This window comes from Herpailurus yagouaroundi, unplaced genomic scaffold, assembly GCF_014898765.1.
Source record: "Herpailurus yagouaroundi ecotype Mexico unplaced genomic scaffold, PumYag 29, whole genome shotgun sequence".
Taxonomy (NCBI): Eukaryota; Metazoa; Chordata; class Mammalia; order Carnivora; family Felidae; genus Herpailurus; species Herpailurus yagouaroundi.
Window position 1 is genome coordinate 92,481,252 of NW_024412377.1, and position 14,991 is coordinate 92,496,242.

General features: G+C 35.2%; 1 protein-coding gene across 2 annotated transcripts in view; it reads left to right on the forward strand.

Annotated features, from left to right (window-relative positions):
* EDIL3 (EGF like repeats and discoidin domains 3) overlaps positions 1–14,991 on the forward strand; it is a 421,318-nt gene that overhangs the window by 141,101 nt on the left and 265,226 nt on the right. Inside the window, exon 3 of one of the 2 annotated variants that reach the window (XM_040449290.1) lies at positions 14,166–14,195. The exons of the other annotated variant lie outside the window; for it this stretch is intronic. Within the exon in view, the coding sequence (XP_040305224.1) occupies positions 14,166–14,195 (30 nt within the window). The remainder of the gene's footprint in view (positions 1–14,165; positions 14,196–14,991) is intronic. 2 annotated transcript variants of the gene reach the window in all.

The window sequence follows — 14,991 nt, forward strand, 5'->3', positions numbered from 1 at the left end:
ACGAAATGTCTATTGGCTGAATGGTAGAGTGTTTGCTCTCATCTACCCTCTTACCATTAGCTGAAGATAGAAGGAAGAGTAAGAAATGAAGCATTAAATATTCATTGCAAAGAAGTGTCTCGATAGGTTGAAATTTATTTCTTAGAACTACTAGAAATCCTGTAGTATTTAATACTGGTAAATTAGATAAGCTAACTACTCCTAAATCTTACTGAGGCCTACTGTGTGCTAAAATCATGATATTTGTTGTGAGGGATTACTAGAGTAAAGCATAGTGGTTACTAGAAGAAATAGAAGGCATGAAATCTTTTCTTAAGGAGCTTCAAGTAGATGTCATTGTTTGTGAAGATTTATTTGGCCACAGTCCCTGAAGCCATAGGAATGTTGGGTGACACTTGAAGGTAACTTTGTACTTTAAGGCAGTTGGTCTAAATCAAAGTATTCATGTGGAGGCAGATTCTATAATGCATATTATTTAAAATACAGTGACAACACATAATTTTTAAATGAGTCATATAATGAGTGAGAATTTGGGCAGAATCCTTTTCAGAATATATTAAATTTTTCCCTTTGAAAGTATAAAACTCACCAAATTATGATTTAAAATGGACAACAATCAATATTTATTGTTCTCTTTATTTTATTTTAATCAAGGCTTGGGAAATAAAATAGGGAGGACACAATTTTGTTTCTATCTCAGCAAAAGATAGAGCAAGTCTTAGGATATTTTCTTAAGAACTAACCCTTGGAAAAGACAGCAAATTTCAAATAAGAATTGGCAACTTCTTTTCAGGGCATGTTGTAAATCTCCATAATGTCTTTATCTGGTAAGATTTTAAATGAGAAATCAGAAGCCAAGTGTTTTATCCAAATCATAGAGAGCAATTGGGTATAGGACTTGTTACTGTTACTCACTGACGTAGTAGCCACAAACATTTTCAACAAGATAGACGTCAGTTGTGTCATTTAAGCTCTCTTTCAATCAAAGGCTTTGGCTGCCCCAGGAAATGGATAAATCAAGGTGCATCATAGAACATGCTCTGACCTTTAAGGTCAGCATCTATTAATTATTCAATTATGGAAGTCAAGCTACATTATTCTTCACAATGATGTCCTGACCCCAAACTTCTGTGCTAAGGCTCACCTCCCTACCAGGCATGCTAGCTATTAGGCCATCACATCATGAACATTGAAGGGGGTGGGCAGATAGTCTTTTTATGCAGTTTACCAATCACCATAATGCCAAGGACATTTTTTTCTTCATCCTCTTCCTTTTAATAATGTCTTTTATTTTTAGAATACTCTATTCATTAAAATGCTAATATACATATTATTCTTGTTATAACCTTGAAATAAACAGTTGAGCTAATACCATTCTCAGTGTTAAATAGGAAAGTGATAATGTGATAAATGTAATGACTCTACCAAGGTCATAGATTTCTCCTCAACGGCAGGCAGAACAGGTGTTAAACCTGAAGTTTTGTCCCATGGACTCTCCACAGTCCTCTACATTCAAATTAAACTGTGCCTGTTACACATATGGGGATGGATGCTTTGAACAATGAGAGAAACTGGAGATGTAATAACAACAACAACAACAACAACAACAACAACAACAATAATAGTACCTTTACTTACAGTGTTTGTCACATGCTGAGCATGCTTCCTTGGAATGCTGTAGGAACACATTCTTTAAAGGATTGCATCATGCTACAGTGGTTAAAAACTGAATTCAATCCTGGCTTTTCTATTTACTATCTCTGTTACTTTGGGCAAGTTGCTTAACCTCTTGATACCTTAGTTTCTTATCTGTAAAATTGGGGTAATAATAGGACGAACTTCGAAGGGGTTTTGTTCAAATTATATGAGTTAATATATGGAAGGGTCTTGGAACAGTGCCTAGCTTATAAGAAGAGGTATACCAGGAGTTATAAAATAAGTAAATATATATATAGACATTTCAGAAGCTATATGCAGAAATCAGACTTCTAAGTTCCTGAATATTCTTCCATCATTTTAGTCATTAATAACATTATTTAAATGTCCAATAAATCCTGATCTATTATTTTTATGTCAGGATTTTTTTTCTGCTTGTGCTTGAATATGCAAACTGGTGGCAATTTGCCTGTCAGCTTTTAATTTTTCAAAAATTTCTTTCCTTCAAGATATAATTTGACAAATCACCTCACTTGGAATGGGAAAAAGAGAACCTGATGTTTTATTATTTGAAAATTATGAGTAATGTAAGTAATGCTTGCATAATTAGGAATCAGCCTTTTAGGACTATAGCTTTCCTTATGCTCACAGCAAATAACTTATGAATTGATTTTTCTTTATAACAGTACAAAATAGGAATCTGTAAGGACATAATAAATACCAAGATGAAATTTATGGTACCATATTAATATTAGGTTCTTAGATGTGACAGATCAACAGTAAGCTCTTTGTGGCTTTGCATAAAGATTGAATCACAGAGTAGAAAAAACCACTAGTATCTTTCATTTAACAAATATAATTGAGCATCTTTTAAAAGCTCTTCCTGACCTCCCGAGGCTAATCTCCCCTTTGTCTGTGACCCCTAAATAAAAAACTTGCTCTCGAGATACTTACGTTTGGGAAAGGATTATAAAACACACACACCAGTAGCTATTTCATAATGCAGTAAATAATCATCATAAGATGAGGACGAAGTGCAATAGATATCAAGAGAAGGAAAGGTTACTTTGAGTCCCAGGGATCAGATTTGACAGCTAAAATAGCTTTTAAAATGGGCTGGTATGGAAGTGTAGTTCATTAGCAATGTTATTAGATGAGAACATTTTAAGCAAAATGCAAGATGATAAACACAAAGATGAGAAACTTGAGAACATTTTGGAAGAATTAGAATTAGTTGTTGCCCAGATTATTTGGTGATTTTAGGGATGTTTGGGAGCCAGACCAAGAAGGCAGTTCAGACCTATATTATTATGTAGGACCTCTAGACATCCTCTCAAACTATTCTCATTATATAGTTTTCAAAGTTATTAACAAAATTATGCCAGGAATATGATTCTATGGTTTCTTTTGATAATATGTTATTGAAACATACAAGAAATACACACACACACACACACACACACACACACACACACACACCCCAACCCCAACACAAAACACTTTACTGAACGGTATTTAAGGTAATTTTTAACTACTACCTCAGGCTTTTCTTTTATGGATTAAATTGTACTACTTTTTACTATTACATTTTATTCTACCTCCAAGGTCTTTTTTTTTTTTTTTTTCATTTCATTAATTATTGTGATTGTTTTCAGTTAGACTGGGTCTGGTATATAGTTGATTTGGAAAATGCTGAGTGTAGCTTATTTACTGAAATTAGTGCTAATTTCTAACCTAAAATTTATCACCAGAAATTAATTGCTGGAGGAAACACTATAAAGGTCTAAAGACAGTTTCCAGAAGAGTACTTCTGTGACTATAAATGTCAGCTGATATGTGGAAAATACAGTGAGAAACCACAAAATATTTATATTCATCTGGATGGATACCTAGTGCCAGATACTAAGGAAACTATTTCAATAAAGACAAGTGTTTGGTTTTCTTGGCTGTGGACTTAATCAACTATATATGAAATACATGCAAATGAGATTCTTTGCTAGAAAGAAATAAGAGATTGGAAGAATACCTTTAAGTCTAATTCAAAATTTTGTAATTTTTTTCCTATTGCTAAAATACATTTAACATTGATGCTAACTAAGCCAGTCATATTCTCCCTTGACCCCTTCCTTAAATAGGACTCCCTTTATTTTATGTCTTCCTGCCCCCTGCCTTTTTTTTTTTTTTTTTTTTTTTTCTGCCCAGACTTTCTCTCACACAGGAAGAAGATAAGATTAGTAGTCCCTAGTATTCTGGTAATTGGTATAAGGTGGGGCTGAAAGAAGAAGGGACAGGAAATTAATTCTTTACTCTTTTAGTAGCTAATACAATGTTGTGTTATTAGTTGTAACATAGCAGCCTAAAGAAGGCAGGTAATAAGGCCATTGTATTTTGTCCTAGTCAGATGTCATCTGGAGATCTAATTCTTGTTGCTGTATTTCAAAATACTTTGACAAATCTGAATTTATCAGAAGAAGGTTAAAAAAAATGATGACCATGGTGTAGGCCATGATATATGAAATTAAGTAGAGATGTTTATCTCAGTTAAGAAGAGAATTATGGGGGATATGATAGCTGTCTTCAGATATTTGAATGGCTGTTATGTCAGAGAAAGTGCCACATTATTCCATTGTTTCCCAGAGGCTAGCTCTGGGAGAGCGATGTGACATATTTCTTTGTGAGGTTATAAATTCCCTGCCACTGGAAGTTTTGAAGGAATAGTTAGATTTTTAGTTGGCAGCTTTGACTAAGTGACTTTTTAGTTTGGTTTGGATGTAAAATTTTGTTTTTTCAAAGTTGTGTATATTTTGTCTGCTGAATAGCCTATCTCCTTGGCTGTTTTTTGTTTTGTTTTGTTTTGTTTCCATTTGGTAGAGTAAAAATTAATAGTATGCATTCACAACTTGAAAATAACCTCAAAGATAGGAAGAGTGGGGCTTGGGCCCTCCCTAAATAGCCCTGTACCTTTATTCAATTTCCTTTTCTTAAAGTTAGACCTGTCGACTTTTTTTCTCAGTTGAGTTATTTAAAGACATTTCAATTAAGGAAAAATTTGGCCTAGGGAGACCAGTTTTGCAGATAGGGAAATCACATTGTCAATGTCATTTGATTAATGCCTGAATGCGACATGCTGACCCTTTTTCTTTAAAGAAGGTCCTAATGATTCTGAAAAGAAAGCATTTAATTTTACCTTCTTTTGTAACAGGCAAGAGGAAACACAATCCTCTTAAGCAGTCATTAACTGACTACAGAATGTCAGTGGCACATAGGTTAGTTGTGTTCTATATAGCCAAGCCGAAGCCGTGCTTTATCTCTTAAAGTTAGTGTCCTTAGGATGAGTTCACACTACATGAAAACAATAATTACCCTAGGCCAAAGAGAAACATAAATCTGCCAGAGATATCTGAGCTCTCTTCAAATTAGACCTGCCCACTGTTCCCCCGCCTTCATCTTTTGATATCTTTTCAAAAGATATTTTAATTAAGCCAAGTATGTGGAACTATATTTTGAGAACTCATTTCAAAGCCGTCATAAAATTTCTGAATTCCTCTTTGTAATATAGGCAGTGAAAAGGGAATGATATTTTGTTAAAAGGTTTCACAAATTTCTAAAGTAGTAAAATGTCATTTTTGCAATAGATGTAACATATTAAATATTTTCTTGTGCACACACAAAGACAAATCGTATGCCAGGATTTTGTAATATAATAAAGTAGTTTTCTGTCTTCAAATGGCCACCATTTATTTTTCTTAAAACATTGAGGTTTTATATTACTTAATATAAGACTATAATACTCAACGCTCAACCCTAAGGCTGAATCTGTCCAGGCACAGAGCTCAGCCATTTCTTTGTCTCTCTGCCTTGTACTACTTTGACAAGGGACACTGAAAGATCTACGTGGTCATCATTAATGGTAACTCTATTGTGAGAGTAACTCTCACAGGAAGAAGGCACAAATATCTGGGGCCTTCTGTGGCTCTGTCAGTTAAGCCTCCATCTTCGCCTCAGGTCATGACCTCACAGTCTGAGTTCTAGCCCCATGTCAGGCTCTGTGCTGATGGCTTAGAGCCTGGAGTCTGCTTCACATTCTGTGCCTCCCTCTTCCTGCCCCTCCCCCACCCACACTCTGTCTCTCTTTCCCAAAAAATAAACATTAACAATTTTAAAAAAAAGGCACAAATATCATACTATCCAATATATTTAAGAAGCATGTCACTGTAGATAGGCTGATGGCATAAAAAAGGATTATTTAAAAGCCTTATTTATAAAAAGTGAGTATTTTATATTGTGCATAGTATTATGAGCTCCTATTTATTTAATGAAATGTGGTCATTTATTTTGTTTCATGTTTCTATCACTATTCAAATGGAGTCTGATTATTCATTGCAATATTATTTGTGAGAGAGATACCCCTTAATCCATTGAAATATCATTCAGTAGAGTTAAATAAATTATGATATATCCTTAAAGTAAAACATTATTAAATACTGTCTATAGTCACTGAGTATATTGACATAGAAAACTACGTGCAAATACTAGTGTAAAAAGCAAGTTGTAGAACAGCACGTGTTGTATAATCCTCTTTATTTATATTATAAATAAATATATGTATTCATATGTATATGAATTTTGCTTAAAAATTCAGTTTATGGTGAGTTTTTAATTGGTAATTTAGATGATTTAATAAATATACTTCTAATTCCTAATTCAAACCTTAACCCATTTGGACAAGGTTTTTTTTTGTTTGTTTTGTTCTGTTTTGTTTTGTTTTTTTGCCAACCCCCTAATCAGAAAATCTCTTCTGACATTAACATTTTATGTGCAATGATTCTGTGGTTTCCTTAAGTGGATGCTGTCACTAAGATTTGTGTCAATATTGCTGGTCTGTCCGGGACCTTTTAGTTTTTTGGTTTTAACAGATTTGCTTTTTGGATTAGCTCATTTGTCCAGACTTATGGAAATGACTTGAGGTTGAAGTGAGCAGTTTCCTACACATCAATAAAGCAGAAATCCATAGAACATGAGCCTGATGGTTTCAGCTTCTTTCTGTCAGTTGCTGTGAAGCAAAATAGTATGGGTGCTGTGACCATCTGAATGTCACATATGATGTGCAGGTAACCTTCACTGCATGGCTTTCCTAGTCACATTACAGAGCATTCTCATTGCAGAATTATTTTCTCTCTCCTATATTAAACTTTCAAAAAGGTTATGAATTAATTTTATTGGAAGTTGATAAATCTGAGCAATCATATACATATTAACTGCTAATCTACTTGATCCCTTTCAAGTTTCTTCTTTCCATTTATCCATGAATTTTCTTAGGATACCTTAGATTTAATTACCAACCCTTACTTTATGTGACTCAGAATGCTGTAAAAACAGCTGTTATATTCACTTACTGGACTTAAGTTTCTCATCTCTAAACTTAGATAGCTTTCCAAAAATATTTACTCAGTACCAATTATGTGCACTATACAAAATTAAAACATAACTGTTGGCCTAAAAGAAGTATAGTAGATAATGTCCAGCTTGCGAACAAGACTGTAAAATATTGCCATTTTGTTTCAAGCCAGCTTTAGCTTATAGTTTAAAAGTCAGTGAGGCGTGAAAGGGGACAACTACACAAATATGGAGACTAAAATAAATACTAAAGAATTAAGGATGGTGAGATGTGAATTGAGTCTACAGGGATGAGATGAATTTGGTTAGGGAGGGAGGACAAATGGAATAAACAAAGGATATTTGAGGACAATTGAATAGATACAGGAGATAGTGAATTATATTCCTTTGTAATGTCGAATCACCTAAAGATCTTTAGTACTTCCTTTAAGTAGGACCATGTATCCTAATTATGTCCCCAACGTCTCTTTAGTACACATTGGGAGATGAGTCATATTACTTCCCAGTTTCCCAATACTCTGGTTTAGTTTTATAAATTGTGTATTTTTTTAACTCAGTGGTAAAAAAATGAAACTAAAGCTTCCATTCATTTTTTTATTATTTTTCCCATTTGTACCTCTTTCTAAAATGAGAAAATTGCAAATGCACTGCTAATTGCTATTAACATGATACACTGTATAAGTAGCTTGTGAAACCCATGTGAGCTATATTACTACTAAACATAGAAAGTGCATTTCGTGATGCTATTTTAATGAATCTATTTAATTAATAAGCTGTAGTTTGATGCTTTTTTGAGTTAGTTTAAAATCACACATTTGTTTTTTCATGAGATGATCAGATGGTCATTACAGTAACCATTGTCTTTTTAATTATTATTCTTTTCCTCTCCTGCCCCAAGAAAGTAAATCTGACTTATATAACTATATATAGCTATATAAGTTAGTATATATAGATCTATATAACTAAAACACAAATGAAGATGTAAGGCTTTCTCTTTGGTAAGTCTAGTAATGCAGCTTAATGAAACATCTGAATTTTATTGAGCAACATAGAGGAGTATATTAAATATTTATCCATGTTTTCTTTCTTTTGACAAATATTTCTTAAACTTACAACATTGTAGACACTATTTGAAAACTACAGTTTAATGGTAAGCAAAACAGTCACATCCCTGACCTCATGAAACTCCTAGTCTAATGGAAGAGACTAATAAACATATAAATATATACTTACATACTAACTGCATGTATACATACTTCTATGTACTCTATATTATTAACTATATTCAATAGATGCCGTTCTCCAAATTTAGCATCGAAATCAAATTGCACGTGAAAGACTGATAGAATAGAGAAGACTTTGTAATTCTCTGGACACTTTCAATGCAAACACAAACACATTGTCTGTTGTTTCTCATTGTGACTGAAATATTCTGCAGTTCTGAGAGTGTAGAAACAACCAAATCATTTGCTGTCTGAAGTTTTTGGCCAGAAGAGAATAACATTCCTCTTCGTATTTTCACACAGAAGTTGATAATGGCAACCTGTAAGTCCTGAGGCATGTTCTCATTGGGCCATAGGCAAAAAATTAATTAATTAATTAATAATAAATAAAGAATAAAATAAAAAAACATATAAACCAAAACCTATCTCTGAAAACATCTCTGAATACTTCCAGAAACAACTCTACAACCTATTTAAAGGATTGAGTTCATAGATTTGAAATGATAATTTACTCTTCTTTGCATTAATAATCACGCATACACACACACATTCACATTTACAGCATTAAACATCTGAGCAAGCATGAATAATCATACATAAATATAGTTGTTATTTTTACATCAGTGCAGTTGAATAGAATCTAAAACATTGTCAGAGTGTAAGAATATATATTTCTTATTTCTTTGATTATGGAAATAATGAATTACAATGATAATTGCAAACTTGAAGAAGAATTATTTGAAGAACATATTTGGTACATAATTAATGAGATTTATAATATAGCAAACAAAATGATCCATAAATCAATATGAATTAAGTAATATCCATATACAAAATAGATTATAATATGCTAAGAATTGTATTTTATTTCTTTCATAATGGGCTATTTGTATTTGAGGGTTGAGCCACACTGAGTATAGAATTGTTTCTGGGGGCACCTGGGTGGCTCAGTTGGTTAAGTATCTAATTCTTGGTTTTGGCTCAGGTCATGATCTCGTCGTTTGTGAGATCAAGCCCCACATTAAGCTCTGTGCTGATGGTGTAGAGACTGCTTGGAATTCTTCCCTCCCTTGCTGCGCATCTCTCAAGCTTGCTCACCCTCTCTCAAAATAAAAAAAAAAAAAGAAATTAATTAAATTAATTAATTAATTAAATTTAAAAAAGAATTATTTTTGAATGTATGGAAATTCCATGCTATAAAAGTTTACTTAAAACACCCAAAGATAAGGGACGCCTGGGTGGCTCAGTCAGTTAAGCGTCCTACTTTGGCTTAAGCCATGATCTCTTGGTCTGTGAGTTCAAGCCCTGCCTCGGGCTCTGTGCTGACAGCTCAGAGCCTGGAGCCTGCTTCAGATTCTTCATCTCCCTCTCTCTCTGCTCCTCCCCTGCTCCCACTCTGTCTCTCTAAGTTAATTAATTAATTAATTAATTAATTAATGAGACTCAAGGATAAGGCCAACAAAAAACAGGAGATATAAGAATGTTGATACCATGTAGAGAGACTAAAGCCTATCCAGTGAAGAAGTATGTGTGTTTTGATATCATATGTGTATCAGGGTAATCCACAGCCTGTTGGGTTTGGGTAGTTATTGTCCTTGACATTGGGTCCTGTGGAACAAAGGAGAAAAGGAGGGAAGAAGGGAGGAAAGAAGGAAGTACACAGGTTGCCTTCTTCTCCTAAGTACTAACCCAGTTCATGAGCATGTACACTGCCAAACCATCCTGAAAAAACAGAGACCAACTTCAAAATTAGAGTAGGTTTATCATATCAAAACATGGGGCGGTGAGCTCTGTGGAACCATTTGGTGCTGAGAGGCCAGCTGCCCTCTCAAAGCACCGCCCAAGACTGTATGTACTTTCCCTCTCACTGCCTCAGAGGTAGTTAATTCCTTATCTCTTCTAATGTATTTTAAATGGGAACAACAGAACAGGTTACAGTTGTGCAGAATGCCACTTAGTTGCAAATAGAACTCAACTAAAACTAGATAAACAATATATTAGAAGTATTTTTCCTCAGAACTGAAAGTCCAGATTTGGGTAAGGATATGATTTAGTGCCTGAACCATATCATCAGTAAATTTCATTCTATTTTTCCATTCTGCCTTTGAGCAGGATTGGCTTCTTTATAAGGCTGACTCCCATTATGGTTGCAAAATGTCTGCCTGCTTACTTTTGGGGACATAGATTTCCTGTCTGTATCTAAAGGAAAGAGGGAGAGAGGGTTATTTCCAGATGCTTTCCCAGAAGATTGAGGAAGCCTCCCTTCCAATAGCCTCACCTCACCCAAACACATACAAACTTGACCGTACACATCATTATCCCCAAATGGGTCATATACTTACCTAGGCGAATAATGGTGGCCAGGAAAATGGAAAAGGTTTACTTAGTTATGACATACAAACTTCCCCTCTAAATCCACAGGAGAAGTCCTCTTCCCCCAAAGAATTGATGTAGGTACCCAAATAAATCTGAAGATGATACAAGAGAAAGAGCTTTGAAAGCTGATGAAACAACCCTAGTACACATTGCAAAGGGTTTCCTATAAGCCTGCTAATTTACTGCTTCAGTTCCGACAACTGAACCCATGGCTCTTGCCTACTGCAGCAAACTTTGATGGGTAGAGCCATCATTTCAACATTTAGTGTTTATAATAGTCACCTGCTGCACTTTTTTAAAAATGCAGAAACGAGAGGGGTACCTGGTTGGCTCAGTCGGTTAAGGGTCTGACTTTGGCTCAGGTCACGATCTTGTGGTTAGTAGTGAGTTTGAGCCTCGCGTCATGCTCTATACTGACAGCTCAGAGCCTGGAGCCTGCTTCACATTCTGTCTCCCTCTCTCTGCCCCTCCCCCACTCACGCTCTGTCTCTCTCTCTCTCTCTCTCTCTCTCTCTCTCTCTCTGTCTCTCTCAAAAGTAAATAAACATTAAAGAAATACATTTTAAAAATACAGAAACCTGAACTAACACCCAAATTCAAATTCAGTAGATCTGGAACATTTTAAGGAACACCCAAGGTGATCCTTTTATGGGCAATGAGAAGATCACACAGCTAAGTTCTCTACATCAGATACATATTTTTAGTGTCTCTTTTTTCCACTGTCACCATAATTTTCGTACATCCTTCTGCATTGTGCCAGGCAGAGCAATACAGAGTTACTTGTTTACTTTTGTTTTGCTTGGTGCATGTGTTTTTAATTTCCAGGGTTAAAGGAATTGCATGTGACAAAGACATATGTATTTTTTTGATTTGCTGATTTCATGAATTCTAAGAAGCAAATAGGACGAGTGAAAAATAACTTGGGTAGCATGACATTATCTTCTGTGGTAATCATTTCATCTGAATCTCACTAATTAAGCCACTAATGTCCACTTTGAGAATTATTTGTACTTTTGGAGCTCTAGCTGCCTCCCATTACTAGTTCACCATGTTTTGTCTGGATGCCTACACACAAAACATCTTTGCCAGAGAGAACTATGACAGTGAATTGATACTAATACTAACCCTTTTGTATGCACCTGTGTGTGTGTGTATGTGTGTGTTTTAATATAGTAGGAGTGTTGATTAGTGACATCTTTATATTATGAGGAACCACTGTTACGGAGATATTGCATAGAAATAGAATTCAAGGCAGACTTGTGTGTCTGCTGACTCTAACATGGTTAATCTGTTACAAAGATGTTTTTAGGTATTACAAGCTTATGTGGAGCTTAGTGCACTGCTTAGCCCAGAGGCTTTGGTTTTAAGACATTCTAATTGCCATGTCTTCTATAAATTTGGAATTGTCTTTGCTTCAGTGCTGGCTAGTTCTTTCCTAAAATGTCTTGCTTATCCATCTATAATGGAGGGATAAAATCTTAGCATTTCTAATCTCTCTTCCTTGGGCATCACATGCTTAAGATATTTTAACTGCATGCTTGGGATCTCACCTCCTGCATCTATCCCTGGGTTGTAAGAGACACAAAGAAGTTTCCCAGTCCCTTCATCCAGCTTTTTTCTCCCTTATGCTTCTTTCTGAGTAAGATTATCAGATATCTAGCCAGTCTTCATTCCATGACCCTTTTCCCCCTTTTGCCTCTCTCTCTTAGTGGATACTCAATCAACACCTTGGGAGACAGGCATAGTGGACAGAGTTTGGTTTGAAAGCCACACTGACATGAGCTCAAATTCAAATTGACCTGAGACTAATTGCTCAGTCGCTCTGAACCTCTGGATCGTCATCTATCAAATATGAGTCATTTTAATGTCATCATAGCTTTATAGAGTTCACACACATAAAGTGGCCAGCCTTGAGTGCTTTTATTTCCCCACTTTGAATCTCCAGACTTATACCAACAATGACCATCTAAGTCAGCACTTCTACAAGACTTTATGGTATTTTCCTAAAAGGGAATTCCTGGAAGCCACTGACAGTTTTCCTCTTTGAACATGTTATGTTAGATTTTGGACATAATAAAGCAACAAACGGCTTTTTAAATATTTACGTTCTCCACCCCATGCATGCCAACTCTGTTTGCTCTCTCTGTTCCTTTATGTGCCAAGGAGACAAGCCAAACAGTGAGAGGAAAATACTGTCAGGACACAAAGTAACCTTGTCTAAGGTGTACTCTGTGCAGATGGAAACTTAACGGAAAAGAGCGGAAACTGCTCCCTGGTTACACAGTGATACCTTGATTAACAAATCACCTGGGAACAAAGCTCCTTTATAAGCAATTCAGTTGAGTAAATTTCTATGTTAAAACTTCATGAATCAATTGAAATAGCACTGGCTGGTGTCATATAATTCAACGGTAATATTCAGAGCGAACTGAACTTGTGCACAGAGCAGAAATACCTTCTAACAGAGTGTGTCTGTTGGTGTGACGGTGAAGGGGTGGATTCTAGGCAAACTTGTGAAACAGTTGCAGATAAACTCTTGTTTTCACTCTTGCAACCACTGTGCTCCATCGTCCACATACGTGTAATAGTAGGTTCTTACCCTTGGAGTCTGCTCTTTAAAATTCCTCCCTTTTAAAACAGGAATCAGAATGATTCACACTTTGAGTTATGGTTCGTGTTACCTTATATCGATGTTATTTAGCGATGTCTCAAACCTGGCTACAAGGTGGTACCATTGAAAGAGATTCTGACTTCATTGGTTTGAGGCGGGGCCCAGAGTTGGACTTTCTAATATAGATTCGTGGTTGTGAGCCACTGCTTTAGCATAAAACTGTATTTTCATACTGTGGCCTCTCCTTTTATAATATCCATGTTTATCCTTGTCTGGGCTGTAGAACACGTGTGTCAAACCACACAGGGTCACCCTTCCCAATGCCGGTTCTTGCGTGTGAATCACTGCTTCTGAATTTTGAAGCATGTGGTACCTGTGAGTTCAGTGTGTTTGTATGTAACCCCTATCTTATTTATAACTTCTACTTCATGGAGCAAAATTGTAATGCATTTTAATTTCTCTTTGCTAATAGAAAATTCCCACAAAGTGGTGATGGTGGGATATTCATATGTTATTTACAATTTATATTTTCAAATAATATTATTTATGATAATTATAATTTCCAATCAAACTAAATAAAGTCAGTCTTATTTGCAGAAAGGAAGGGAAAGCAAGTTCAGACAACTGAGTGGTCTTTTCTAATAAATATGTATCTTAGAAGATAAAAGTGTATAAATGTTCCTTTAATGTAAACTCTCATTAACTTGTCATTATCCAGTTATCTCATGACAGATTTCTAATGCATTCACAAAATTACAAATCAGGAGCTTGTAGTCTTTGTTTGAAAATGCAAAGTATATTTATCTTCAATTTTAATCTCTCTCTCTCTCTCTCTCTCTCTTTCCCCAACCTCACCCCACCCCACCCTCTCCCTGTCCTCGTCTTTTTTCCTCTTATCATAGCATCAGATGAAGAAGAGCCAACGTCAGCAGGTAAAGTTCCTTTTGTTGCTAAGATTATTTCTATGTAATTTAATGCTGTTAACAATAGTCCCTTCACCCTTTGAAGTGTATTTTTTCTCAGTTTTCAACCAGGCAACTAGCACAGTTTTATTTACTGACTTTTTTTTAATTCTTGGATCCATTATACCACCCCAGATTAAATGATGTTAGTTATAAGCTTTAAATTCAAAGAAAAAGAATTGAAAATGAACTGTCACAGAGGGAAACGTAATGTAAAATATCACATCAACATTAAAGAATAAGGAAAATGGAGGGCACCTGGGTGGTTCAGTTGGTTGAGTGCTCGACTTCAGCTCAGGTCATGATCTCATGGTTCCTGAGTCCAAGCCCCATATTGGGCTCACTGCTGTGAGCCTGTCAGCATAGAGCACCCTCAAGATCCCCTGTCCCCCTCTCTTTGCCCCTCTCCCACTTGTGCTTTCCCAAAAATAAATACTAAATAAAAAAGAATAAGGAAAATGAGAAAATAAAAATATTAAGAAAAATGTCAAAAAATAATATGAGGAGAAAAACTAAAATGATAAAATGCAGAAAAATAATAAAATGAGAATAAAAAAAGAGGAAAATGATAAAAAAGTACTTTCAGAAATATGATCTTCCCTGATAGAATAGTGCATTATCAAATATATAACTGGCACTGAACATGTTATTCATTTAAGTTTAAGGGTAAAAACCACATTGTTGCCTCAAACACTCACTGTATTTAAAACCAAATTTTTACAGTTATAAATTAATGATACTGAAATCTGGCATCATAACTCTGCTG